General features: G+C 44.7%; 2 protein-coding genes across 2 annotated transcripts in view; both read left to right on the forward strand.

The window, feature by feature from the left end:
* The first annotated feature begins 1,033 nt into the window (after positions 1-1,033).
* LOC134446479 (tripartite motif-containing protein 16-like) lies at positions 1,034-5,244 on the forward strand. Its single transcript, XM_063195848.1, has 2 exons — positions 1,034-1,106; positions 4,688-5,244. Exons 1-2 carry the CDS (start codon positions 1,034-1,036, stop codon positions 5,203-5,205), a joined length of 591 nt encoding a protein of 196 aa, XP_063051918.1. The 3' UTR covers positions 5,206-5,244.
* Positions 5,245-8,511: 3,267 nt separating this feature from the next.
* LOC134446480 (tripartite motif-containing protein 16-like) overlaps positions 8,512-27,188 on the forward strand; it is a 43,821-nt gene continuing 25,144 nt past the window's right edge. The window contains exons 1-2 of the mRNA XM_063195850.1: positions 8,512-9,215; positions 9,644-9,739. Of these exons, the coding sequence (XP_063051920.1) occupies positions 8,628-9,215; positions 9,644-9,739 (684 nt within the window). The 5' untranslated portion in view covers positions 8,512-8,627. The remainder of the gene's footprint in view (positions 9,216-9,643; positions 9,740-27,188) is intronic.

The raw sequence follows: 27,188 nt of genomic DNA on the forward strand, positions 1-27,188 counted from the left end.
AAAACAGTATTATCATACAGCATGATTTGAATGATGTAATTGAACAATTGAGTAAATATTGTAGTACAACATATTCAATATATACAACGTAATGAAACCATGTGTCATGTATCCATGTTTCAATATTTTTTATACCCATTGAACAGCCCAGACCTACCAAGCCACTGGATGTGAGCTGCATGTGGGTGAATGTGTGTCTCTGTGTTGGTCTGCAGATACTGATCCTGAACTCCCAGTCAGAAGAGCAGACAGTAAGGGTCTCCTGCCACCAGACAGTAAGTCATTACTGAGGACCTCTAACAGCCTCCACAGCCATTAATACAAACACGGCAACAATTTGCTAGCACGGTAACAGCTACATGTAGTCAGTTAAAATCATCAGTATGATCTCTTGACATCTATTGTGAAGCATCAGGGAGCCAGTGCAGTGAGGCTAAAACAGGAGTGACGTGATTTTACTTCTTTGTCCTGGTAAGAAGCCTGGAAGCAGTTTTCTGAACAACCTGAAGCTGCTTGATAGATTTGTCACTGAGGCAAGTTAAAAGGCAGTTGCAATAACCACAGTGATCAATCCAAGTCTCCCCATAAGGACCTGCAGAGTGCACCCCCATCTTTACCTGGCGGTGTCTGTTTCACAGGAGATGCTGCCCTGTAAGATGTCTAAAGCTGGAGACCCATGGTGTCACATTGTCATGTGATCTCCACTGCTGTGATTGAATGTGGCGCATATTGTGGTGTTGATGCACTTATTTAGGCCAATGTGATGTTTTCATATTGTGGTGTTCCTGCACTTATTTTGGACAATGTGATGTTTTCATATTGTGGTGTTCATGCACTTCTTTAGGCCAATGTGATGTTTTCATATTGTGGTGTTGGTGCACTTATTTAGGCCAATGTGATGTTTTCATATCGTGGTGTTGATGCACTTATTTAGGGCAATGTGATGTTTTCATATTGTGGTGTTGATGCACTTATTTAGGCCAATGTGATGTTTTCATATTGTGGTGTTCCTGCACTTATTTTGGACAATGTGATGTTTGCTGTCTTAGTGTCTGATAGTCAGGCTCTTGCTGCTGAACCAGTGACCAGAGAGGACTTCTTAAAGTGTGAGTTGGACACACACACGCACACGCGCACACAAGCACGGTTGCACTCAAATCATGCTTGTCAACCCTCCTTATTTCTGACTTATTTCCCGCAGTCTTCCCAATTTGGTATTTTCCCACAAATATCTCGATTTTTGACATTACCCCCAAAAAAAGCATCAGTCCAGAAATTCTCCCCATGTCCCTGCCCGTTATCCTAACAAGCCACACCCTCTACTTATTCCACCAGCTACGAGTTCGGCTTATCAGGCTTATCAGGCTACTTGCCTGTAGAGTTTATGTTCCTTTAAATTACGTGCTCTCACCCTCGAGCTTGTGTGTGTCCACTCTTTGCCTGGCAGAGTTCATACCAACAGCCCTGTTCATGTGGTGAACACATACTTACATACATAAATACAGAAGAAGACACAAGGGGCCTTATTTATAACGGGTGCGTACGCACAAAAGACTGCGCACGCCAAGTTCACCGCAAGGTTTGGTATTTATAGAAAAAGAACTTGGCGGTAAACATGCGCAGCTCCACGCAAAGTTTGACCCATGCGTAGGCACTAAACAAAAGACCAAACGCGGAAAGCGCAACCTCGGGAGGTAGCTGGAAGAACGACCCGAAATTGGTTGAAGAAAAAAATCGGAGGTCATGTGTCACGATAGCAACTTTAACATTAGATAATCCAGTTCGCAACGAAAACGCGGTTGTTTGTTGTTTGGTAGGCTAATGGTGGAAAATAATAAGTAGGCCTACCTGGCCTATCCATAGCCACATGCATGTTTTGTAAGGAAGTAATAGCTTCAAATTTTACGTTTAGGATAGGCCTACGTTACATTTGGAAATACCCTACATTTTATTAACAATAACCACGGTCCTTTCCAATATCAGGCTATAATCGTATCGGTAGGCTATAAAGTGTTCCGCGTCTGCAAGGAATTACGTCAACATTTAAGCAAGTTGCAGAATCATCTGCTCGAGTCCCAAGTGCATCTGTAATGATTGATTTTCTCAGCCATACAAGCAAGCATACAGCCAAGTGCCATACTAATGGACAGCTTCGTTTCTCTTGTTGCATGTCATTTCTTTTCCATGCGGTTATTCGTCATCAAAGAAGCAGAGGTGTGCATTTGACAGCTGGCCTTATATACTGACAATGCACGTTTATAATACACACATTTAATAAATACAGACTAGAAAATGCCCATATGTCATGCTGTCTGTGGATATGTCGATCGACAGTTGGGGCGTCGCTTTGAACTGAAAGCAGACAGCTGCGCGCAGTGACCAACGGCAATTGTTGAAAAAAGTTTAAACCCGGTGCATATGAGGTGCGATGAGACAGCGAATAGATTTTCTACCGGTGAATTTCACATGGGGACATGCCATGTGAGATGTTTCCTTGACGCAGCTATTTTTCCCTTTGTTCACAACTCAATTAATACTACATGTCCATGACTTGGCAGGTTCATGTCCATGCCATCCTTATTTTATTTATTTTTTACTTCTGGTATAGCGTGATTTTTGCGAACATAACCATCCACATGCTGCAATTCGAGGGATTATTTTTGTAGCCTACGACTTCCCAAACTTAACTGCTCCACATTGCCCAACGTTCTCTAGACCTATCTAATAAAACTGTTTGCTCCACATATGGTAAATAGGCTATCTCGTCTGCTTTCCGCACGCCGTCCACAGATATAAATATTCATTTTGGGCGTTTCACTGAATATTCATAGATAATTATGGGTGTGTCCACAGGTGCGCACATTTGCCGCAACTTCAGAGTCAGTTGGGATTTATAAAGGGAAATCGACGTGGAACGTGCGTGCGCCATGCTTTATAAATCTGAATATTTTCTTGCGCACGCACATCCTGAGTTTCGTGCGTGCGCCATCTTTTGGCGCATTTCTTCTGCAAAGTTTTGTAAATGAGGCCCAAGGACATTACACACAGCATTGCACATATATTCACCGTATTCACAACTAGTGCACAACACACGTTCTGTAACAGTTCAGTAAAACGGTAAACTTTATAACGTGTGGCTGTGTAATGTGCCTCTGCACCAACATAACAAATACAACAAGGATATAGCCTACTCATATGTGTATTTCATTCATTTTGTACGCTATACATGCTCCTTTTATAACATGTGCTGTGGGGGGATTTTGGACAGGACTGGCCTCGGTGCACACGGTGTGAAAAGCAGAGTAGAACACACTGCCCGCCTTGTCACCGTCGCCCCGTTGACTGTCAGGATTTGGCCAATTTTTGCCTAAATTTGCCGTTTTTTGGTGTAAAATCTGTGAATCTCTGAAAATATTTGAAGCTCTAAGTTGACAGGTATGACACACATACACACACACATACACACACACACTTCACCAACGTTTACATGCCCCCCCCCCCCCCCCCCCACACACACACACACTTTAACAAAGTTTACACCCCCCACCACCACCACACACACACACACACACACACACGCATGCACACACACACGCACTTACACACACACACACACACACACACACACACACACACACATGTTTACATACATCCCCCACAGACAAACACATACACCCACACTCACACATGAACACACATTTAGGGCCACGATTTTGCTGGACAATAAATTGGCCAAGAAATGGCTGTGATAAACAATAATATTGTCATTTTCAAACAATATAATGACAATGGGATAATAATGTAACTAAAATGCGAATACACCCTTTCTAATTTTGAAAGCCTCGCCGTAGGGGGAGCGAGAGAGATAGATGTGGTATGCTATTTTGACTAATTGAATATCGTGATAGCCCTACACACATACAGTACAGTACAGTACATGTAACTAATTTCTACTATCCCCCCCCCCCCCACACACACACACCACATACACACACACACGCACACACACCACATACGCATGGTGTACCGCACATTGATTCACCGTATTCACTGATCACAGACACACAAACGCACACACCTTCACATACTGTACACTTAGACACACACACACAAATGTTTACATGCACCCCCATACACAACATACACAAACATACACACACACGTGGTCATCTTTCACCTGCTTGTCCCCCTTGGGGCGCGAACATAGAACCTCGTCAACTACATCGGTTTGGTAATGAGAGGGGCAGTACGATAACGCTGGACTAAAGGACCAGTTCCCCAGCCCAACGGCATGGACACTAGTGTAAGAGGCTTTGGTAGGGAGGTTTACTAACGTTCCACGCCAACTCTACTACTTAGCCTCCGTTACACACACACACACACACACACACACACACCCAAAGTCCTCCCAAACACATTCACACGTAACAAATATTTCCATCAGAAACGCGATGTGTGCGCACACACAAACACACACACACACACACACAGCACATTGGTAATACACACACACACACACACACACACACAGACACACTGCTGATCACCCACAGTCTTCCGCGCACACACACACACACACACACACACACACACACACACACACACACACACACACACACACACACACACACACACACACAAAGCTATCAGAACTAAGATCTTGTTTTTCCTGTCTTTACTCCTCCAGATTCTTGCCACTTCACTCTGGATCCAAACACAGCACACACATACCTCCATCTGTCTGAGGGGAACAGGAAGGTGGAGCTGAGACGTGAGGCCCAGTCATATCCTGATCATCCAGACAGATTTCATGGGTGGTGGCCTCAGGTGATGTGTAGAGAGGGTGTGTCTACACGCTGCTACTGGGAGGTTGAGTGGAGTAGAGTTGTTGAAATAGCAGTGTCATATAAAAGCATCAGCAGGAAAGGAGGGATGGAGTGTTGGTTTGGAGCTGATGGTCAGTCCTGGAGTCTGCACCTCGACAGCTCCAGCTCCACTTTCTACCACAATAAGGAAGAGACTGAACTCCCTATAGTGGCCAGCTCCAGAATAGGAGTGTATGTGGATCACAGGGCAGGAACTCTGGCCTTCTACAGCATCTCTGGAGACACAATGACCCTCCTGCACAGAGTCCACACCACATTCACACACCATCTCTACCCAGGATTTTATGTATATAGTGGATCATCAGTGAAGCTGTTGTGAGGCCCCTACAGTAAATTCTGCTCCTGTGGGACCTCTGCATTCCTCTCTCTCTCACTCACTCACTCACTCACTCACTCACTCACTCACTCACACACTCACACACACACACACACACACACACACACACACACACACACACACACACACACACACACACACACACACACACACACACACACACACACACACACACACACACACACACATACACACACACACACACACACACACACACACACTGCTGAGGAGTCCTGCACTCGTTTTGCATACGTGCAATGTGTAGCTGTAGTTATCAAATTGAGTTTGTTGCGTTTGTCTGCAGATTGTTCAACTGTTGTAATATTTTCTCATCTCTGTGGAAATGTCTGTTCCCATATTAATACATACTGCTGTATTCCATGTCAAACAGACTGATGACATTAGACCAGATTTATTCTCCATCATCATTTATGAAACATTTGGTGTAGTAGTGGTGGTGTGGTGTTGTATTGCTTATACATTGTTTTGTGTTTACATTAACGTTTATGTTGTCAATGCTGATATTAGTATCACATTCAAGTTGGATGCTATAACCAGGTGATATTACATTAGATTTGTTCTCAACCATTTATTTGTTACTTCTGGTGGGGTGTTGTTTTACTTTTATAGTTGATGTCGATCATGACATTAGTTAATATAATTTCCAAGCTGAGTTGGATCTTACACCACTGATGACATGCCAGTAGATTTGTTATTCACCACTTATGACACATTTGGACATTTGTATTGTATTTTAGTAGTTTTGCATTCATAGTTGATGTTAATGGTATTAATATCACATACAATCAAATACACCAATGACGATATAACATTACATTTGTTATTCATCATTTATGACACATTTGGATATTTATATTGTATTTTAGTATGGTGGCGGTGGCATGATGTCACTTTTATACCGGTCTGGTAGTTGTTGTCAATGTATGGAATTATATAAAATGTATAAAATAAATGCAGTTAATATCAGTCTGGTATTTGTCTATGTAAGCTCATAAGAACTCTTAAGGTTGATTAAGGAGAATATGACCCATATTGCCAACTACTGTATGAAGGAGTCGCTTTAGAGACAAGTCATCTGGTATTGGAGGATGGTCACATGTTCAGAAGTCTGTAAAACAGACACATTAGTCAACTGTTGTCAACATCATAAAGGTTTGCTGCTGTGGTCATGTGTCATAGTGCAGCTGTAGCCTATGCAGCCTTTGGCCACTAGGGTGCAGTATGTGCCCAACTAACCGGCTCTGCATTACGGTACAAGGGGACAGTTGTACCAGGCCGGGGGGCCAAAGGGGACTGTTGTTCCGCGGCGGGGGGCCAAAGGGGACAGTTGTACCAGGCCGGGGGGCCAAAGGGGACAGTTGTACCGGGGCAGGGGGCCAAAGGGGACAGTTGTACCGGTGGAGGGGGGCCAAAGGGGACAGTTGTACCGGGGCAGGGCTGTCGAAGGGGACAGTTGTATCGGGGCGGGGCTGTCAAAGGGGACAGTTGTTGGCCAAATAGGCTATCATCATCATCCATTGATTGTTATACCAACGTGGTTCAGTTCAGTAGAGCATCTTTATAACATATTCATAAAAACAGACTGGTTTTCAGTAAAGGTTATTTCCTTGTTCACCAGAAACACATACACACACACACACGGACACACACACACGGACACACACACACACACACACACACACACACACACACACACACACACACACACACACACACACACACACACACACACACACACACACACACACACACACAGTGGTTGTACTGGTTTTCAGTCCTTTCCTTGTTCACCAGCCTCAGTGTGTTCCATTACGACCTTCTGAAAAGTNAAATCAAGTAGGTAGCAGGCTTCACTCAGGTTTCTTGATAACTTTTAAAGGTAAATGAATACTTAGAATCACTTAGATTCACACGCCAAAACGCGTGTGTGCACAGGAATAAAGAAGAAAAAATGTATGCAAGGTGCCCCCCCCCCCCCCCCTTTTCTTTGACCTTCTGAAAAATGCCATTACTCACAGGCAGTGAAGTTGATTCTGGTTTAAAAAGGGTGTCTTCCTCCGTCCAAACAGGCTATCAACATCCATTGATTGTTATATTAATGCCTGTAGTGGTTCATGTTCATTCATGTTTTATNAGCTGCACGTCATTGTGCTTTCTGGAATGCTGCTTGGCCCATTTTGAGCCTGATGCTTATTATTGTAAATGATCATGCAAGCTCATGTGTTGATGTTGTTGCTTTTTGGGGATCTTATTTGCTGTTGTCTCTTTGCTTGTGTTTTTAATGACTATGGCGTGTTAGCCAGATATATGACTCAGCCCATGGCATGCCCCTATTGTTTACACCCCCACACTGTTAATTTGCTTCCTGGTTCACTTACGCACACGCACGCACGCACGCACACACACACACACACACACACACACACACACACACACACACACACACACACACACACACACACACACACACACACACACACACACACACACACACACACACACACACACACCGCGTGACTGAGAGCAATGCAGCACAACAGGTTGGGCTCCTCTATATTATATTCACACACTGAAGCACGCAACCTTTCTGCCCTATTTTTTATAAAACATGTTCTGGTGTGAGAAAAGTATATTAATCTTTTAATCTTCAACTCGGATATGGAAGATAAAACAATTTCCTGATATGTACACACACAAACACATCTTTCAGTTTTAAGGGTTAAAGTCATAAGGGTTATTATTGTGCTCTACCAAGCCCAGAGGACTGAGGCCTGTGGTTTACTTGCAGCAGGATACACATGCGTCCACATTTCCTGTACAAACACATTGCCATTTTTACTTTATCTTATTTTTTTGTGTGGTAGTATCACACCTGAGCACCAAGTGCACACTCTAAGAAGCAGCAGAATGTCATCTGACTCCTCAACACATTTGGTGTGGCTTGAACACGGGGGTGATTTCACATCACATGACCAACAGTAGGGTGGCATCAGGTAAAATGGGACATCAGGTAAAATGGGCCAGTCAAGGTTTGGGGGTTCCAGCACCTCTGGAAATGACAAACACACACACACACACACACACACACACACACACACACACACACACACACACACACACACACACACACACACACACACACACACACACACACACACACACACACACACACACACACACAGTAAGCCACCTGATTGACCACACCCACATCCATCCTCACCTGGTCCTACATTCCAACATTCCATCTGATAACAAGGATGTTTCTGATTGGCTAATCCCCAACCCCTCCCTCCCTGGGCTCCTCCTTAGTGTTCTGAGGAAGTCAGCTGTCACTCTGCTGCTGCTTCTCAGAGTGTGCACTTGGTTTTCTGAAGAGCTACAACATGGCGTCTGCGTCTTCCCTGGAGGAGGAGTCCTTCACTTGTCCAGTCTGTCTGGAGCTGTTGAAGGATCCAGTGACAATTCCATGCGGACATAATTTCTGTATGAAGTGCATTAAGGGCTGCTGGGATCAGGAGGATAGTAAAAGAAAATACAGCTGTCCTCTGTGCAAAGACACCTTCGACTCCAGGCCTGTCCTCCGCAAAAACCCTCTGATTGCTGAAATGGTGGAGAAGTTCGGGAAGACCAGCATCCAAGCTGCTGCTCCTGCTCGTTGTTATGCCAAACCTGGAGATGTGGCGTGCAATGTCTGCACCGGGAGAAAACTCAAAGCTGTCAAGTCCTGTCTAGAGTGTCTCGTGTCATATTGTGACACTCATTTAAAAGTTCATGATGAAGCTATTCCAGGTAGAAGTCACACCATGGTCGATGCCACTGGCCAGCTACAGGAGAGGATCTGCCCCCGTCATAAGAAGGTTTTTGAAATATTCTGTCGCACCGACCAGAGTTGCATTTGCTATCTGTGTACTATGGATAATCATAGAGGCCACGACACGATTGCGGCTACAGCAGAGTGGAGTCATAAAAAGGTAAGACATAGAAATACAAGCATGCTCGGCTGTTATTTTTATAGTTTATGCAGAGGCCATGTAATCAGCATATAACTCGTAAGTAATCATAAGTAAACAAAATGCAGTTTTTGAATGAGGAATGAATTATCTTTGCCCCTTTGACAGGCAACTTTGGTTTTAACCGAGAGAGAGTTTATTAGATAAAAGGGTTCAATGTCTGACATTCTGTTAAACATTGACAGACTTCAGTGTAGCCTAATTCCTACCTGTCTTACAGGTTCTGCCAGTCTGTCGCGTGTTTAATGTCAATCTGAGGTCATGCTGCATCAGCTGCTTGGGAATAATTTGTGCCAAACAATTTCATCTCACTCAACAGTGCACCCTATAGCACCCTCCGATATAGATGATTGGTTCAAAATATGCTGTTTTGATTCCTGATGTTCCAGGATGGTTTGGGTAACAGCCAGAAGAGATGCCGGCAGATAATCCAGTTGAAGGAGAAGGAGCTGCAGGAACTGAGGAAGGCTGTGAAGACTCTCAAGGTGAGAACTGACCAGAAGAGAAGACCTGCAGAAGATCTGGAGCAATTTTCTGTGTATAGGCCTATAGCGAGAGAGTAGTTATGAGCTGTGACCCAAACATGGCTTCAATGCTGTTTGCCAGAGGAACTAATGTTCACAACCCTACCCATCACAATGGACACCTGGTGTTGTTTTGGACTTGCTGTGGACCAGGCCAAGGCCGTCTCTCAGGCGGATAAGATCTGGTGCACAGTGGGGATAGGACTACCCAGTGCCACCCCCCCCCTCCCTCAACTTCAACGCGTCCTCTGTCTTATCTGCAACCTCTCTCCCTTCCCCATCTCCAACCCCCCCACCCCCACCCCCCGGTTCATACGAATGTTTGTCTCTACTGCTTTTTTTTTGCTAAAATATGAGGTTTTTTTCATCTATGCCTTGATGTTATAACTCTATAATATGAAGACATGGACAAATTTTTTACCCTCATCCTTTCCCAATGTGTATTAAACTTGAGCCTAGGTGGTGGAGGTGTGTTAGTGGCGGCGCTCGTATGAGCAGCGGCCCTGGGGTACATGTACAGTGTATTCTAAAACGCAATTTCGTTTGTCAAATTTATTTGTCAATGACAATAAAAGCTCTTGATTCTTGATATAGGCTACATTGCTTGCCAGGATTCAATCACAATTTTATTAATTTATCAATTACACAACCCAGTAGGATTGTAGTAGCCTACTTATAGTAGTGATCTCTCTCTCTCTCTCTCTCTCTCTCCCCTTTCTCTGGTGCACAGACAGCAGTAGACGAGAGTGATAAGATGTTTGCTGAGATGATTCGCTCAATTGAGAGAAGGTGCTCTGAGGTGACAGAGCTGATCAGAGCTCAGGAGAAGGCTGAGGTGAGTCGTGCTGAAGGAATCCTGAAGCGACTGGAGCAGGAGATTGCTGAGCTGAAGAGGACAGATGCTGAGATGAAGCAGCTTTCACTGACACAGGATTCCATCTATTTTCTTAAGGTAGACAGCATCACTTTTAGAGAGTACAAAACATGGCTATACACAGCGATAATGTTAATGAGCCCATTTATATGCATATCAATAAACGGTTTGTAATCAGGTTTTTGGAGTAACCAGCTTATTCAAGTGCTCATGTAAACTGAATAAACAGTTTATTGCCGCTATCGGTTTATGAGAATTCGCACAGGTAGGTTTTTGTCTAATAAACTGATTAAATGATTTGGTAACACTTCCAAATAAGGGGCCATAATTAACAGTAAAGTAGCTACAACCTAATACTTAAGTTAGGGTGAATAATCATTACTTAATGCCACATTAGACACATATTGATTGTTATTAATGCACATGTTGAACATTAGCCAGCAGTTACTTAACTATTAGATAAATATTACCTTGTGTTACAAGTTAATAGCATATTATTATTTGACTAATATATAAGTAAGGGCACAGTTAATAGTTAAGTAGCATACTTAACTAAGGACCAAAATTAACACTTACTTAATACAAAAGTAAGGCATAACAAATGTTTAAATAATGGATAAATATTGGTGTTTGGGACCCTTATATTAGAGTTGTCTGAGGATAACTAATGGTTAGTTAATAGATAGATATTGGTGTTTGGGACCCTTATAATAGAGTTGGCTGAGCATACCTGATGGTTAAGTAATTCATCTACTGTGACATCTAGTTTTCACTCGTTCAAATCACTGTAATAGTGGCAACAGATAATTAACTATTAACTGTACCCTTACTTATCTATTAGTTAAATAATTATATGCTATGAATTTGTGACACATGGTACAGTTTAACAAACATCTCCCTGATGCACTGACTTGGACACATCATCAGTGTGGTTTCCTGAAGTCACTGGGTGTTTCGGGTCTTACAACAGACACCCTCAACCAGGCGACCCGACCAGGGCTGATCAGACCCCGGCCTGTGTCCGAGTGGCGTTCTACTGCCCCCACTTCTCTCCCCTCCTCAGCCAGTCATCAGGATGCTCTCTCTGCAGCCTCTGCGTTATTATTCATGGCTCTCTTTCGATTGACACCTGTTATGCCTAGTGTGCCGTAGGCTTTACTCAGGGAGTGGCTGGCAAATCCCCGGCTCCCCACCTCCACTGGCATGCACCTGGTCCTCCAGCCATTCCTTCGACAGTCCTCCACCAGCGCCTGGTACTTCTCCCTCTTTCTCTCCGGTGCCTCCTCCATTCTGTCCTCCCACGGAACTGTTAACTCGAGCATGACGAGTTGCTTTGTGGCCTCAGAGACTAAGATGATGTCTGGTCTCAAGTTGGTCTGGGTGATGTGCTGTGGGATTTTCAGCTGCCTCTCCAGATCAACTGTCATGACCCAGTCTCGGGCCGTGGAGAGCAACCCGGTCGAGCAGTTCTTTGGTACTTTCTCTGTCTTCTGTCCTTCCTTTATGAACTGGCTTTAGCTGTAGCTTGGGTATACCAGCTGTCCTTAATCCCCTTGCTGATTGCCTCCGCTATAGATTTGAGGACCTTATAGTGCCTCCATCGGTCCTGACCCTCACTCAGCACCTTGGAGCAGCTGCTCAGGATGCTCCGATGTCCCCGTCTTGGAGCATAGGGTGCATGCAGGTGTTTCCATTTTGCCCCAGGTGTAAATGTTTGATGGGCTTGGCAACACATCATAAACACCTTGGATCAATAACTTGATCCTCTGTGGGTTCCACTACCAGATGTCCTTCCAGGTGATGTGCCGCTCCGTTGCCTGCTCCCACTTCATCCAGGCTCCTTGCTGCTTCATGGCCACTGCTCTGCTGGTTCGCTCCTCCTCCACTGAAGATCGCACCTCCTCCTGTACCAGACTCCTCCTCTCCCTCCTAGTGGCAGACTCGTATTTGGTAGATGTTAACATCCCAAGCCCTGTTCTACCTTGTGCCACTCTGCCGAGGATGGCCTTGTGCGTAGCCCCTTAATGCGCGCCGTACCTCCAGTGGCACGCTGTAATAGTCATTGAAATGTAACTACCATAGCACTACAATACTATGACACAACACAGGCTTTTTAGTAATGCACCACAACTTGGTCATTACCATACTGGTAACAACAAATGTATAAAGCCGTGTCTTAAGGGGTTAGACCCTCACGAATACATTTAGCACTAATTTACAGAGGTTTGAACATATTGTATGTGCATTATTATCAACTTATTACACAATGTCACCTTTCAAATTTGACCCCCTCAAGCACCCCCCGCCTGATGTCTCCCTAACTTCCTAGGATGAGTGGACATCCAAACATGAACATATCCTTATCAGCGTGGTCTCAAAATGTCTGTTACAATCCAAGGTTTATGAGACTGTGGTCTTTTTTTTACTTTATTTCAACCACAAGTTGTACAACTCCACTCAAACTAAACCACTTTATTGTGAAAAAAATGATCATGTTTTTCCCCCTCAGGAATTGTGCTGTTTTTGCCCACACTTCCATATTTTTCACATGATCAATGGTATTCCACATGATCCCCAGACTCTGCTGATTACATGGGCAGCACTGGGGTGGCTCTGTGACATTCCTACCCTGAAAGACAAGCCTTAGAAGAGAAGTAGGCAGGTCCTGTTTTACACAGCTTCGTATTGGCTCATTTGCTTTGAATGACTGCAGCTCCCTCAAAGCAAGAGCTAGAAACTCCATTCAAAGACTGAGTGATAGCCCAGAGTCCAGGTTTTCAAATGAGTCATATAGCTCTTCTGTATTACACCCAGGGACAAAGGAATCTCAAATCTGCTCAACAATACCCCTTTCTTACCATGTTTTTACTGTACATAGTGTACAGTACCGTACAGTACTGTACAGCAACATCTCTGTTATACTACCCAATAGGCATATCCAACCATGGCTGATGATTGTATAACTCCTCAAGGAGTATGTTTTCATATGTGACTATGATAAAGCTTCTAGCTCAAAAGGTTATTGTACAGTAAGACCTTATATGGGGGGTGCATTTTGACTAACTAAAAAAAATACAAAAAGACACTTGGTAAAACGCATGTGTATATCCACACATAATTGTCTTGGTAAAGGTCATATATAGATGTAGCAAGTTCTCCTTTGACAAACAGCTTCAGTAGACCTGTGATTAAGTCTTAAATATGTTTCCAAGGCCAAATGTATCAGCTATACTGCTGAAATGTAGTAATTTCTAGGGGGTCTTCATGAACGCATTTCAGAAAAAAAAAGTACATCACAAAATCTTCCTGTCACTTCCTGAAGATTCTACAGAGTCTCTACTTTCAAATGGTACCAGCCACTTCATGATAGGTCAAAGTATGCAGACACAGGAACCATTTAAGTAGACATTGTGCAAAACCTTAAAAAAAACCTCAAAAATAGCCCCGAAGCTTAAGAGGTTAATGAATAAATATTACGGAAATATTGTTGTCTGTAGATTGCGTACCCATCATGCACTGTACTTCTTGGAGCTAATATTCTCAAACATTAACTTAATTATCACAAAGGAATGGTTGAGTTTCGCTTCAAAACTATTACTCTTCATAATGTTCTGCATTTATTGTTGGGTTTTTACCATTAAAACTAATAAGTGTTATATGAAAAAATTACATCTCATCACCCCAATATCATTGAGAAGTGTACGTCCAATCCTTGCAATATAATGGCTCCTGTTACCACTATAACAGTGATTTGAAAGAGTGAAAACTAGATGTCACAGTAGATTAATTACTTAACTAATGGGTATGCTCAGCCAAATCTATTATAAGGGTCCCAAACACCAATATCTATCGATTAATTAACCATTAGTTATCCTCAGCCAACTCTAATATAAGGGTCCCAAACACCAATATCTATCTATTAATTAACCATTAGTTATCCTCAGCCAACTCTAATATAAGGGTCCCAAATCCCATTATTTATCTAGTATTTATCCATTAGTTATGCCTTACTTTTGTATTAAGTAAGTGTTAATTTTGGTCCTTAGTTAAGTATGACCTGATAGCTACTTAACTATTAACTGTGCCCTTACTTATCTATTAGTTAAATAATAATATGCTATTATCTTGTAACACAAGGTAATAGTTATCTAATAGTTAATTAACTGCTTACTAATGTTCAACATATGCATTAATAACAATTAATATGTGTCTAATGTGGCATTAAATAATGATTATTAACCCTTACTTAAGTATTAGGTTGTAGCTACTTTACTTAATTATGGCACCTTATTTGGAAGTGTTACCAATGATTTCTTAAGACATATATGCACATTAAACAGGTTATTATCGGGTTACTGACATTCCAGAATGATATGTATCTTCAAGCCTTAAATTCTAGATTCGTGTCACACACTTGAGTGGGACAAATGCAACCGACAGACTGCATATGAACAGTGATAAACCGTTCACTCCAATAACCTGTTTATTCCAATGACTGTATAATTGTGGTAATGTACTCGAAATCGGCTCACTGTCCTGCTGATCAAGGGTTCATGTCAGTAGGTCTATCTCACCCTATTATATGTGTTTGTGTGCCTCTGTGCAGAACATTGTGTCCATCACTGGTAGGCCTTACAGCACAACTTCAACCAGCGTGACCGTCAGCCAAAGCTTCTCCTTGGAGCCTCTGAAGGAATCGTTGTCTGCACTGAAGATGCAGCTGGAGGAGAAATTAAATTCAGTCTTCAAGCAGGAAATAGTCAAGATATCTGCAACAGGTTTGTCAACGTAGAAATTATAACATTTCCAACATCAGCATTTCCAATTAAGTGTTTAGGCGAGACATGGCCATTTCATAATTTTGTGTGTGTCTTGTAGCAGTGAGACATGTGCAGATCATCCAAAACATACAGCGTAAGTCAGCATCAACAGAACACACACACACACACACACACACACACACACACACACACACACACACACACACACACACACACACACACACACACACACACAGAAAGGCTTGCTGTAGGGTACGCATGCATGTGAGTTTTCCTCCTGACCATCCCACCATTTCCATTTCGTATTCATGGTCTGGACTTTGTTTGATCTGACGCGATTGCAGGAAGCAGGAAGGGCATTTTCGGATTTTACCATATAATTTGTTGAACAAACATGTCTGACGTCTATCTATGGCGATGTAGGACCGTTTACCAGACATGTCTGACAGAACATCCTACCGTAGGATAAAATTACAATGTAGGACCGTTTGTCAGAACACCGGCGCAAATCCTACCGGTCAACATCGCTCCACAGAGGACAGGTACCAGACGTGCGGAGCCAAGTGTCTCGGCGGAAGTACGTAGGATGGCGTGTGAGGCTAGTCTCACGTACCCCCTGAGCCGTTTTATTGTGCCACGAGTATAGCCTCGCGAGCCATCCTACGTACTTCCGCCAAAGGATTGGCTCCACTATGGTTGGCTCGCCTTTTCTGTGGAGTGTTTGCAGCGGTGGGATTTGGCTGCGCAACGACGTAAACGTCTGCGCCAATGGCTCTGGTCTGCACTATGTTGTTGTTGAGTAAATGTCGCGATTGGGTGAGAGCTGTCCAATCATTTCAAACCATAACTGAGTGCAAACGTCCTGCTTCCTGCAATCGCATCAGATCACACAAGCCAGAGATTTTTTTAGGAAGGGGAGATATGTCAAAATCGTTAGGTGTCCATAGAAATAACGGTGAAGATTCGTAATGCAAATATGGCGTCTACCCGCACATCTCCCGCCTTTCTGGTAACAAGAGCCAATGTGCCTGCTGAGCTGCGTTGCCATTGATCCAATCATCTGGCTGCATCGGTGCACGCCGTTGCTCTCATGCTGTTATGGAACTACTGCACCTGCGCTCTGTCAAAAAAAAACCCTGTGAGAAAAGTGGCTTAAAAAGCTTTATTTTGACTCGTATGACACAACCACGTAGTCTAGATTGATCGTTTTTCACAGTGGTTTCAACCATATGATTTTCACAACCGCTGGGTTCCCTCCCATTTTCCTATTGGCTCTCATATCTGGTCTCACTAATCGCGAAATAGCACCCCGAAGAACTCTGGTCTCACCCCCAAAATGGCGGCGACTGTCCCGTCTCGATCTAAACTGTCTCTGCACAAGCTCCAGACCATGAGTACGAAATGAAATGATAGTATTATGGGACGTGATGTTTTCTTTCTCAGTGTCTGATGGCCACACTCTTACAGCTGAACCAGCGACCAGAGAGGACTTCTTACAGTGTGAGTTGGACACACACAGACACACACAGACACACAGACACAGACACAGACACACACACACACACACACACACACACACACACACACACACTTTCATACATTTCATACTTACCTACTTTGTTGTACTGTTCCTTTATACTAATATAATTTCTTTTTAAACTAGAATGGGCACTCGGTAGAGCGCAAACCTTCGCCTACGCCACTTATTTTTTTCTGGCCATCTTCAAAGTGTGGGGCATAACATTCTCCAAATTTTGGTGTTAGTTTCATTTAAATTGGACAGGAATATCGTAATATTACATTTTTGGCCCAGTCTTGACCTCTTATTCAATTCAGCATGCAACACGTTCTTCTGGCATATAGTGCTTGGCAAAGAAAAACATTTTTGACCTTTTCGTGAACTTGACCTTGACCTTTGACCCAATCACTCCCAAAAAGTAGTCGTTGTTCCTTGGGTCATGACCAATCATCCCACTAAATGTCATAAAAATCGGCTCAATTTACATTTGACCTTTTCGTGACCTTGACCTTTGACCCAATCACTCCCAAAAAGTAATTGATTGTTCATTGGGTCATGACCAATCATCCCACTAAATTTCATAAAAATCGGCTCAATTTACGTTTTTGACCTTTTCGTGACCTTGACCTGGACCTTTGACCTTTGACCCAATCACTCCCAAAAAGTAATCGATTGTTCCTTGGGTCATGACCAATCATCCCACTAAATGTCATAAAAATCGGCTCAATGTACGTGTGTGACCTTTTCGTGACCTTGACCTTTGACCTTTGACCCAATCACTCCCAAAAACTAATCAATTGTTCCTTGGGTCATGACCAATCATCCCACTAAATTTCATAAAAATCGGCTCAATGTACGTTTTTGACCTTTTCGTGACCTTGCCCTTGACCTTTGACCTTTGACCCAATCACTCCCAAAAACTAATCAATTGTTCCTTGGGTCATGACCAATCATCCCACTAAATTTCATAAAAATCGGCTCAGTTCTGTCTGAGTTATACGACGTACAAACAAACATTTTGACCTTGACCTTTGACCTTTGACCCAATCACTCCCAAAAACTAATCGATTCTTCCTTGGGTCATGCCCAATCATCCCACAAAATTTCATAAAAATCGGCTCAGTTTTGACTGAGTTAGACGAAGTACAAACAAACAAACAAACAAACAAACAGACAGACAGACATATTGACAAATAAATACACGGCGGGCAAAACATAACCTTCTGGCGAAGGTAACAAAACATAACCTTCTGGCGAAGGTAATAAATATGTTTTAGCAGATTTGGTCAATGTTAAAGGGTGTCACTTCTTCAAATGATTACTGTTACTAGTTGTTATCAAAATGGCCTCAAAAACAGTTTCCACTGATTTAGCTACAATTGCCCATTCACTGCCATTCATCATTTCAAAGCTATTTTTCCACTCTTTAAACTAGGAAAGGAAGTTATGGTAGTACAAAGGAACAATGCTACAAGAAAAAAGTGGGATTTTGTGAAGTTTTGATTTTCAAGGATTGGATGCAGTGAATAGTGAATCTGAGGAAGACCACAAAGTCGAAACATCATCATGCCATTGACTGAATAAAAAGAAGGAAAAAAAGACCTTAGAGAAGAAAAAATCCAAAGGAGTGTGATTTGATGCACCCTAACACACACACACACATAGTCCCCAAGTGTACACATGTGCCACAACTTTAGAGATGGTTGTGATTCATAAAGGGAGATAGCCGCGGAACATGTGAAGGTATCTGAATATTGCCCCAATCTCACATAACATTTCAATGTCCATGTATTATTTAATCAGTGTTTGAATGATTTTANGTCTGTGAGGGGCCAAATAAACTTTGTCTTTGTTCTCTGGCCTCAGGTTTGAAACTGCCCTCCCCCAACTATTGACTTTGCCCTTGCTATTGGATCATTCAATATGACCTCACTTCCTGTAAATTCTCTGTAAATTCAGATGCTGGCCTTTGTTAGGCTTGTAGCAACCCAATGTAAGTAGGCGGCTGGATGTGAGTGCCCGGATATCCGCCCGAGTATCTGCATGCCTGACTGTCCCTTCTATAATATGATTGTAGCCTACCGTAACAACTCGCCTCGGCCCCCGCCGCAAATATCCACCACACCACCACGGGTCCTCTGGTGTTGTGACCGTTTTAGGATATTTTTTTCATATCCAATACTTGCACATTAAGAGTGACAATTCCATCATGGATGTTTAAACGATATGTGCGAATGCAGTCATGTAAGAGGTGAAATTTAGACCACAGGACACTTAGTGACACTTATTGGACACTTAGTGACACGATTCAGGAAAGACAGACAAAAGGAATAAAGGTTATGGTAGTTTATTCTTCACAATTCATTATTTAAAATACAAAATAGAAAATAGAAATAAAACACAAACGTTTCATTCAACCACCAGCGGTATAAAGTGCTGTGTGCGTTTTTACATAAATAAATCACAATCTGGAGTTCACAAAATGACCGTACAAAAAGTTAAGTTTCACAAGTAACACCACTGCAATCTATAAATAGGGAAATCACACATTTCATAGTCAGTTCATCTCATCAGTGCAATAAAGGCAACCACGGCAAACACTAACTACTGACACTCCTTAATGCCCGAAAACATCACGTTGCACACTGGGCCACAACAATAACAGTAGGATTCACTACACCCATAAATTCAACCTAACTGTTGTACAGTCCTCCTATGTGCTCAGCGGAGGTACCCAAATGCCACTACACAGTACCGCTGGACATACACGCACACACACGCACTCACTCACTCACATGCACACAGTTTAACAGCGGGGGAGAAATAGTCAATCCCCCGAAAATGTACCAAACCAAATTCCCGTGCTGCTGCTGGCCTCTCAGCCACTGCTGCCGGACGTGGGCTCCGTAATTGCTTAATTCAACTATAACACGCGCAATACCCAAATGCAACTTACCCACAGTTCCCAAAGCGACCGGCCGCACGCAATGGACACATCTACAGCCCACGTCCCGACACGACAGCTTGTGGCAGACAGCTCAGCAGCCCTGCTCTGACCCTGCTCTCTCGAACAATGAGCAAAACACCATTTTAAAACCATACCCTGCTCATCCGCCGCCAACCACCACAGGTGCGCCTGTCAATTACATCAAACAAGTTTAGGTGCACCCATGGCAGCCAGGGCGGCTGAGCCCCACCCCCAGCGCTTAGCGCACCAGCCTACATCCACCCCCCCTACATCAAATGTGTCCTCACATTCCCCCTGCCATGATGATCACACTTGGTAGCGTTGGGGTAGCTGACCCTTCGTAGCCCGTGCAGAGCGGCGCACCCCCTCGGCAACCGCAGGCGACGGGTCCTGAACCCTGGAAACAGTCCGACTTGCACCTGGAAGGTGCGCTGCATCAGGAGACGGCCCATGGCCATCTGGCACATCGTCTTGCGGGGTGGCTGGACCTGGATAACAGCCCCAGACCCAAGGATACATACACACATTACCATTCTTGTTAACATCAACCCTGTCAGGTACCGCTCCCTCTTGCTGCGGCATGGGATTTACATCAAATTTACAGGGATTTAACAGGTTACGGTGCAGCACTCTCTCTTGCCCATTAACCCCCTCAGATTTCACCACATACACAGGTATATCAACATTGGGCTGAGACACAACCACATATGGAACCCGTTCCCACTTACTATCCAACTTCCCCCTCGTTCTTGACCTCTTATTGAGGACCAGTACCCTTTGCCCCGGCAACAAAGGCTCCCCTTTAACCCTGCGGTCAAACCCCTGCTTCTGAGAAGCTTGCGCCTTGACTGCTTGGTTCTGAGCCTGCTGATAAGCAGTTGCCAACCGTCTATGGTGATGGTGCACCCAGCTGTCTGCAGTCCCTGAAAACCCATCCCCATTGCCCAGCAACACATCCAGAGGCAGTTTAGCATGTCGCCCAAACATCATATAGTAGGGGCTGTACCCTGTTGTCGAATGGGGGGTATTATTGTAAGCGTGCACCAACTCCGCCACATGACAGTCCCAGTCTTCCTTCTGGACATCATTCAGAGTGCCCAGCATGCTCAAGAGAGTTCTATTAAACCGTTCACACTGGCCGTTTCCGGCAGGATGGTATGGAGTTGTGTGGGATTTCTTGATGCCATACAGTGTGCATAACTCTTGGATGACTTTGGACTCAAAATTTGGGCCCTGATCAGAATGCAATTGGTCAAAGCCTCCAAATGGCTGAATGAAATGCTTCCACAGGACCTCAGCTGTTGTTTTTGCCGTCTGATCTAGGGTCGGCACGGCAACTGCATAGCGGGTGAAGTGGTCCACCATGACCAGCACATTACAGACCCCGCTTCGTGCCGCTTCTAGGGATAAGAAGTCCACAGACACAAGTTGAAGGGGGTAAGTAGATTGAATGGGGACCAATGGGGCACTTACTTGAGTACTTGGCGTCTTCCGCAGGATGCAGCGGTTGCATTTAGTGCAGTGGTTGTCGACGTCCTTCGCCATACCGCGCCAGAAGAAGCGCCTCCGTGCCACGGGCAGGACCTTCTCTGTTCCGAGGTGACCAGCCCGATCGTGTAGCCACAAGAGAACCTGCTTCTGCAAACACTGAGGCACCACCACTTGTTTAATCTTTTCCCCGGTCTTGTCCCATACTTCTCTGCATAACAGGCCCCGTTCTTCGCACTGGCGGTCCCACTCTCGCAGAAACGCTTGCGTTGGCCGTCCTTCTGCTGCCCTTTCTTGTGGGGAGGGACCCCGACCCCGGTCCATGTAGAGCCATAGCCGGGACACCTCGGAGTCAGCCCTCTGTGCTCTCTTCCAGTCCGCCAGTGAGCTGGGTCCCAGCCAGCCTTCCCGGTCAGCTGGCACCGCGGTCTCTCCACCTGGACTCGCCGTCGGACCCGGGTCTTCTGGAACAAATGCATGTAAACAGGCCTGGACCACATCAGACTGGACACTCACCACCACGTCTGCAGGGGCCGCTGTCTCCTCCTCCTCCTCTTCGTCCTTTATTGCATCCTCCAATGACCACCGGGACAGGCCATCTGCATTGCCATTAGTCCTTCCTGGTCGGTACTTCACGTCGAACTGGAACCCTGCCAGCTGGGCCACCCAGCGTTGTTCGACTGCACCTAGGTTGGCTGTGTTCAAGTGAGCCAGGGGATTGTTATCGGTGAACACCGTGAAGGGAGACACTGCAAGGTATTCACGAAACTTGTCCACAATTGCCCATTTCAAGGCTAAAAGTTCCAATTTAAAAGAACTGTAGTTCTTGTCATTCTTTTCTGATGGACGGAGGCTCCTGCTCGCATAAGCAATCACCCGTGCCTGGCCGTCTTGTTTCTGCGCCAGCACCGCCCCCAGCCCTGCATGGCTGGCATCGGTATAGAGCAAAAATGGCAACTGAAAGTCTGCATATGCCAAAACAGGTGCTTGCATTAATACCTCCTTCAGCGTCCGAAAGGCCACCTCCTGTGGCTCCCCCCATTTCCACTGGTTACCTGCCGCAGCGCGGGGATGCCGTTTCGATGTACCCCACAAGAGGGAGTTCAGAGGAGCAGCCAGGCTGGCGAAGTTCCTGATGAAGCGCCTGTAATACCCAGCCAGACCCAAGAAGGCTCGGAGCTGGGTGCTGTTCTGAGGGGTCGACCACGCCTCCACCGCCCGCAGCTTTTCTGGGTCAGGGGACACCCCTCCTTCTGTAATGACATGCCCCAAATAGTGGACTTTGCTCTGAAAGAGACAACACTTGTTAGGCTTGACTTTCAATCCATAGGCTCCAAGTCGGGTGAATACCAGGTCCAGATGGGCGATGTGTGCGTCAAATGTGGGGGAGAAGGCAATAATATCGTCAAGGTACAGTAACAATGTTTCAAAATTTTGGTCCCCCAAGCAACTTTCAACTAGCCTCTGGAAGGTTCCTGGGGCGTTACACAAACCCATAGGCATCCTGTTAAATTCATATAAACCCATAGGGGTCACAAAAGCTGTCTTTTCTTTATCAGCTGGGTGCACCCCCACCTGCCAATACCCATGTGCTAAATCTAAGGTGGAAAAAACACAAGACTTTTTCAGGGAGGCCAAAGACTCCTCAATTCGAGGAAGCGGGTACGCATCTTTGTGCGTGACGCCATTGAGCTTCCTGTAGTCCACGCAAAAACGAAGGGTGCCGTCCTTCTTTCTCACGAGGACCACAGGTGCCGCCCATGGGCTACTGCTCTCGCTAATGATTCCACTGTCAAGCATATTACCCAAAAGTTCTCTCACTTCTTGGTATAATTTAGGTGGGATTCTGCTGTAACGATCTCTTATTGGGGCTGCGTCCCCTGTCGGAATGACATGAAGCACTTTATCAGTGAACCCATAATCCTCATCATATTTGGAGAAGACATTTTGATGCTTCCGTAATAACTGAGTGATTCGCTCGCGTTGCTCTACAGTGAACTGGGAGTCATCCAATGGAACTGCCACGGGCCAAGAGGAGGTTTCTTCCGGCACCTCTTGCACCTTTACCTGCCTAACCCCTATCTCCACTGTCGCTTCATCCACTTCTCTTAGCTCCACCTCACCTTGAGATTGAAGTGGGCACACCTCAACGTCAAACACTTTACCTATCTGACAACGTCGAAACAAAGTTACTGGGGATGAAGACGTGTTTAACAGTCTAATGGGAACTCTGCCATCCACCACTGTGCTTAGTGAGCGTGCCACCAGTAGTTGCCCTGGGAGGCGGTTTTCAACAGGTTCTACAAGGCCCACATAGGATTTACCATCAGGACGTGGACGTGCACAAGCTTCAATCACTACCTCAGACTGTGCTGGAATAACTGTGTGCTTACCTTGGGGCCAGTAGACGGAGCTCATCTGTCCAGTATCATCTGCAAACTTCAATAGGTTATCCAACATTGAAAATGTCTGTTTCCATACCTTAGCATCTGCCGTAGTCCGTGGGTCTCCTTTGTCATCCGTTCCTTGGGCCATGATCACCTCTCGACATTCCTTAATCACATTCATACCAATTAGCCCTGGGCATGTGGGGACACCATGATCTTTAACGATAAGTATTCCCCTTTTTGGTATCACTTTTCCACAGATATTTAAATCTGCTTCAATATACCCAATGTATGGGATCTCCAAGCCGTTTGCTGCCACTAAGTTAAATTTCTGGATAGGAGCATGTACTGTAGTTCCATCTGCATCAAAATATTTTCTAAAAAAACTTTCAGTCAATGTTGTTACCTGTGACCCAGTGTCCACCAGACATGCAGTTTTCACCCCCTGTATCATTACATCTACTACTGGACACTGGCCAACTAAATGCTCCCTTTGGTGTAAAAGGCCACTAGGAGAATAACCCACTGTTTGGGCCTGTACAGTGGGTGAAATTAGTTTAAATTCTCCTGTGCAGTTGCTGGTGCTCTACATTGTCTTTCAATGTGCCCAGCTTTCCTACAACGTCTACAGATGGGTCTTCCTTGCTGGTCAAATTGATCTGAACTCTGACGCCCCCCTCTATAATCATACCTGCGCCTTACCTCAGTTTGTTGTGGCGTCTGTGGGCGCTCTCGCATTTCCCGCATCATTTCCGACAGCATATCTTTCATGTCACTTTTTAACTCGGTAAGTACCTCCTCCTTAATTTCTTTTGCCAGCTGTTTTACATCCATTGGCGTCTTGTCTTGCGTTACGCGCACTGCAGACGCCATCGCTTGTGGCGGGTTATCCAAATCATCTATCCTTACAATAGCTTCCCGCTTTATCTCTGCAAAAGTCAAAGTGGATGTTGTTCTTACCATGTTCCGAAGTTCTCGACGCAGCACATTATCCAACAGCCCCGAGATGAACTGGTCGCGTAAAACGTTCCCGCTGGTTGTTGAATCTCCTCTAACCGTGAGGCGATTACTCAACTCCTGCAAACCTAAAGCAAACTGTCTCACATTTTCATCAGTCCTCTGTTTACGCGTAAAAAACTGTGAGCGCAAATTAGCCAAAGGTGTCGTATCTCCATAAATTCCCTTCAGGAATTTGATTATGTTTTGCACAGTAGCGCGCTGATCTGCTGGCATGGCCAATACTTCACGTCTCGGTTCTCCTTCCAAATTATTAATGAGGGTGGACACTTTTTGTGCTTCAGATAGCGGATACATGTCAAACATCGTGTTTTGTGCCGTAAGCCAGTCTTGGAAACTGTGCTCTTGCTCTCCCCCTTTAAATTTTGGGCCCCATGGATTCCCCATCATCATCGGAAACATAACCATGTTTGGATTGTTAATTTGGCCCCGTGCTGTACTAGACTGGGGGTGTTCCTGACTCTGTTCACTAGAGACAGTGGAATCATTTGCTTCATTACCTGAGAGCGACATTTTCCTGATCCGTGCCACTGGTCCAAAACTGCCAAAGACTACGCCAAGTTGTAAGAGGTGAAATTTAGACCACAGGTTCTATTGGACACTTAGTGACACGATTCAGGAAAGACAGACAAAAGGAATAAAGGTTATGGTAGTTTATTCTTCACAATTCATTATTTAAAATACAAAATAGAAAATAGAAATAAAACACAAACGTTTCATTCAACCACCAGCGGTATAAAGTGCTGTGTGCGTTTTTACATAAATAAATCACAATCTGGAGTTCACAAAATGACCGTACAAAAAGTTAAGTTAAGTTAAGTTAAGTTTCACAAGTAACACCACTGCAATCTATAAATAGGGAAATCACACATTTCATAGTCAGTTCATCTCATCAGTGCAATAAAGGCAACCACGGCAAACACTAACTACTGACACTCCTTAATGCCCGAAAACATCACGTTGCACACTGGGCCACAACAATAACAGTAGGATTCACTACACCCATAAATTCAACCCAACTGTTGTACAGTCCTCCTATGTGCTCAGCGGAGGTACCCAAATGCCACAATACACAATACCGCTGGACATACACGCACACACACGCACTCACTCACTCACATGCACACAGTTTAACAGCGGGGGAGAAATAGTCAATCCCCCGAAAATGTACCAAACCAAATTGCTGGCCTCTCAGCCACTGCTGCCGGACGTGGGCTCCGTAATTGCTTAATTCAACTATAACACGCGCAATACCCAAATGCAACTTACCCACAATTCCCAAAGCGACCGGCCGCACGCAATGGACACTACAGCCCACGTCCCGACACGACAGCTTGTGGCAGACAGCTCAGCAGCCCTGCTCTGACCCTGCTCTCTCGAACAATGAGCAAAACACCATTTTAAAACCATACCCTGCTCATCCGCCGCCAACCACCACAGGTGCGCCTGTCAATTACAGCAAACGAGTTCAGGTGCACCCATGGCAGCCAGCGCGGCTGAGCCCCACCCCCAGCGCTTAGCGCACCAGCCTACAGTCATGTTGAATTTAGGGTGGCCAAACCATGCCATGTCATGAAGAACGTGCATCACATTATTTAAACAGCTTGTGTAAATAGTTATCCTGAGTGCCCGTGTCTTTTTGGAGATCGGAGGCTTGATGAGCAAAGAGAGGGAGAGAAATTACACATCTGCACAATATCCATCGGACACGAAGTTACTGGCTCCAATATTTCAGCGTCCCGTTTGATTCTGTACTGACACTTTTACGTTTACGTAGCACAATCAAATGAATAGGCTATGTCTAAATTATAGGCTGTAGTCTCCATGTGCCTAGTTTCACGTGTTGTTGGCATCACCAAATAATCTGCACAATATGCGGCAACTTTTCGAGTGTTAGACCGGGTTAAGTATCGAGCATGGTCTGTCCCTTCAATAATATTAAGAGTGCCCGGTAACAACTCGGTCTCGGCCCCCGCCGCAAGTATCCTCCACCACGAAGGTCCTCTGATGTTGTGACCGTTTTGGGATATTTTCATATCATACAGAAATAAGAGCGTGCGCGCGCGCCTAGAATGGCTCCAATATTTATATTCAGCGCCCAGTTTAATTCTGCACTGACACTTTTAAATGTACATGGCACAATCAAATGAGTAGGCTATGTCTAAATGTACTAGGCAGGCTCTAGTCACCAATCTGGCTTTGTTGTTTCGGTAACACCAATAATAATGGCACAATATGCGGCATGGTTTCGCGTGTTGTTTTTGCACCACCAAATAATAAATTAAAGTACTAACGTCAGTTCTGGCCAGGCCATGGTAGTCAAGAAGCTTGCTGCCCTCCCCTTCATCTAATTAATTCCTAATTGATCCAGGTGCA

Source organism: Engraulis encrasicolus, chromosome 3 (genome assembly GCF_034702125.1).
Source record: "Engraulis encrasicolus isolate BLACKSEA-1 chromosome 3, IST_EnEncr_1.0, whole genome shotgun sequence".
Taxonomy (NCBI): Eukaryota; Metazoa; Chordata; class Actinopteri; order Clupeiformes; family Engraulidae; genus Engraulis; species Engraulis encrasicolus.

Bases quoted from the DNA above. Each gene is read 5' to 3' on its own strand.
- LOC134446479 (XM_063195848.1), top strand. From the start codon at position 1,034: ATGTTTGCTGTCTTAGTGTCTGATAGTCAGGCTCTTGCTGCTGAACCA. The intron at 1,107-4,687 runs GTGAGTTGGACA...TTACTCCTCCAG, and splicing joins CAGAGAGGACTTCTTAAAGT to ATTCTTGCCACTTCACTCTG.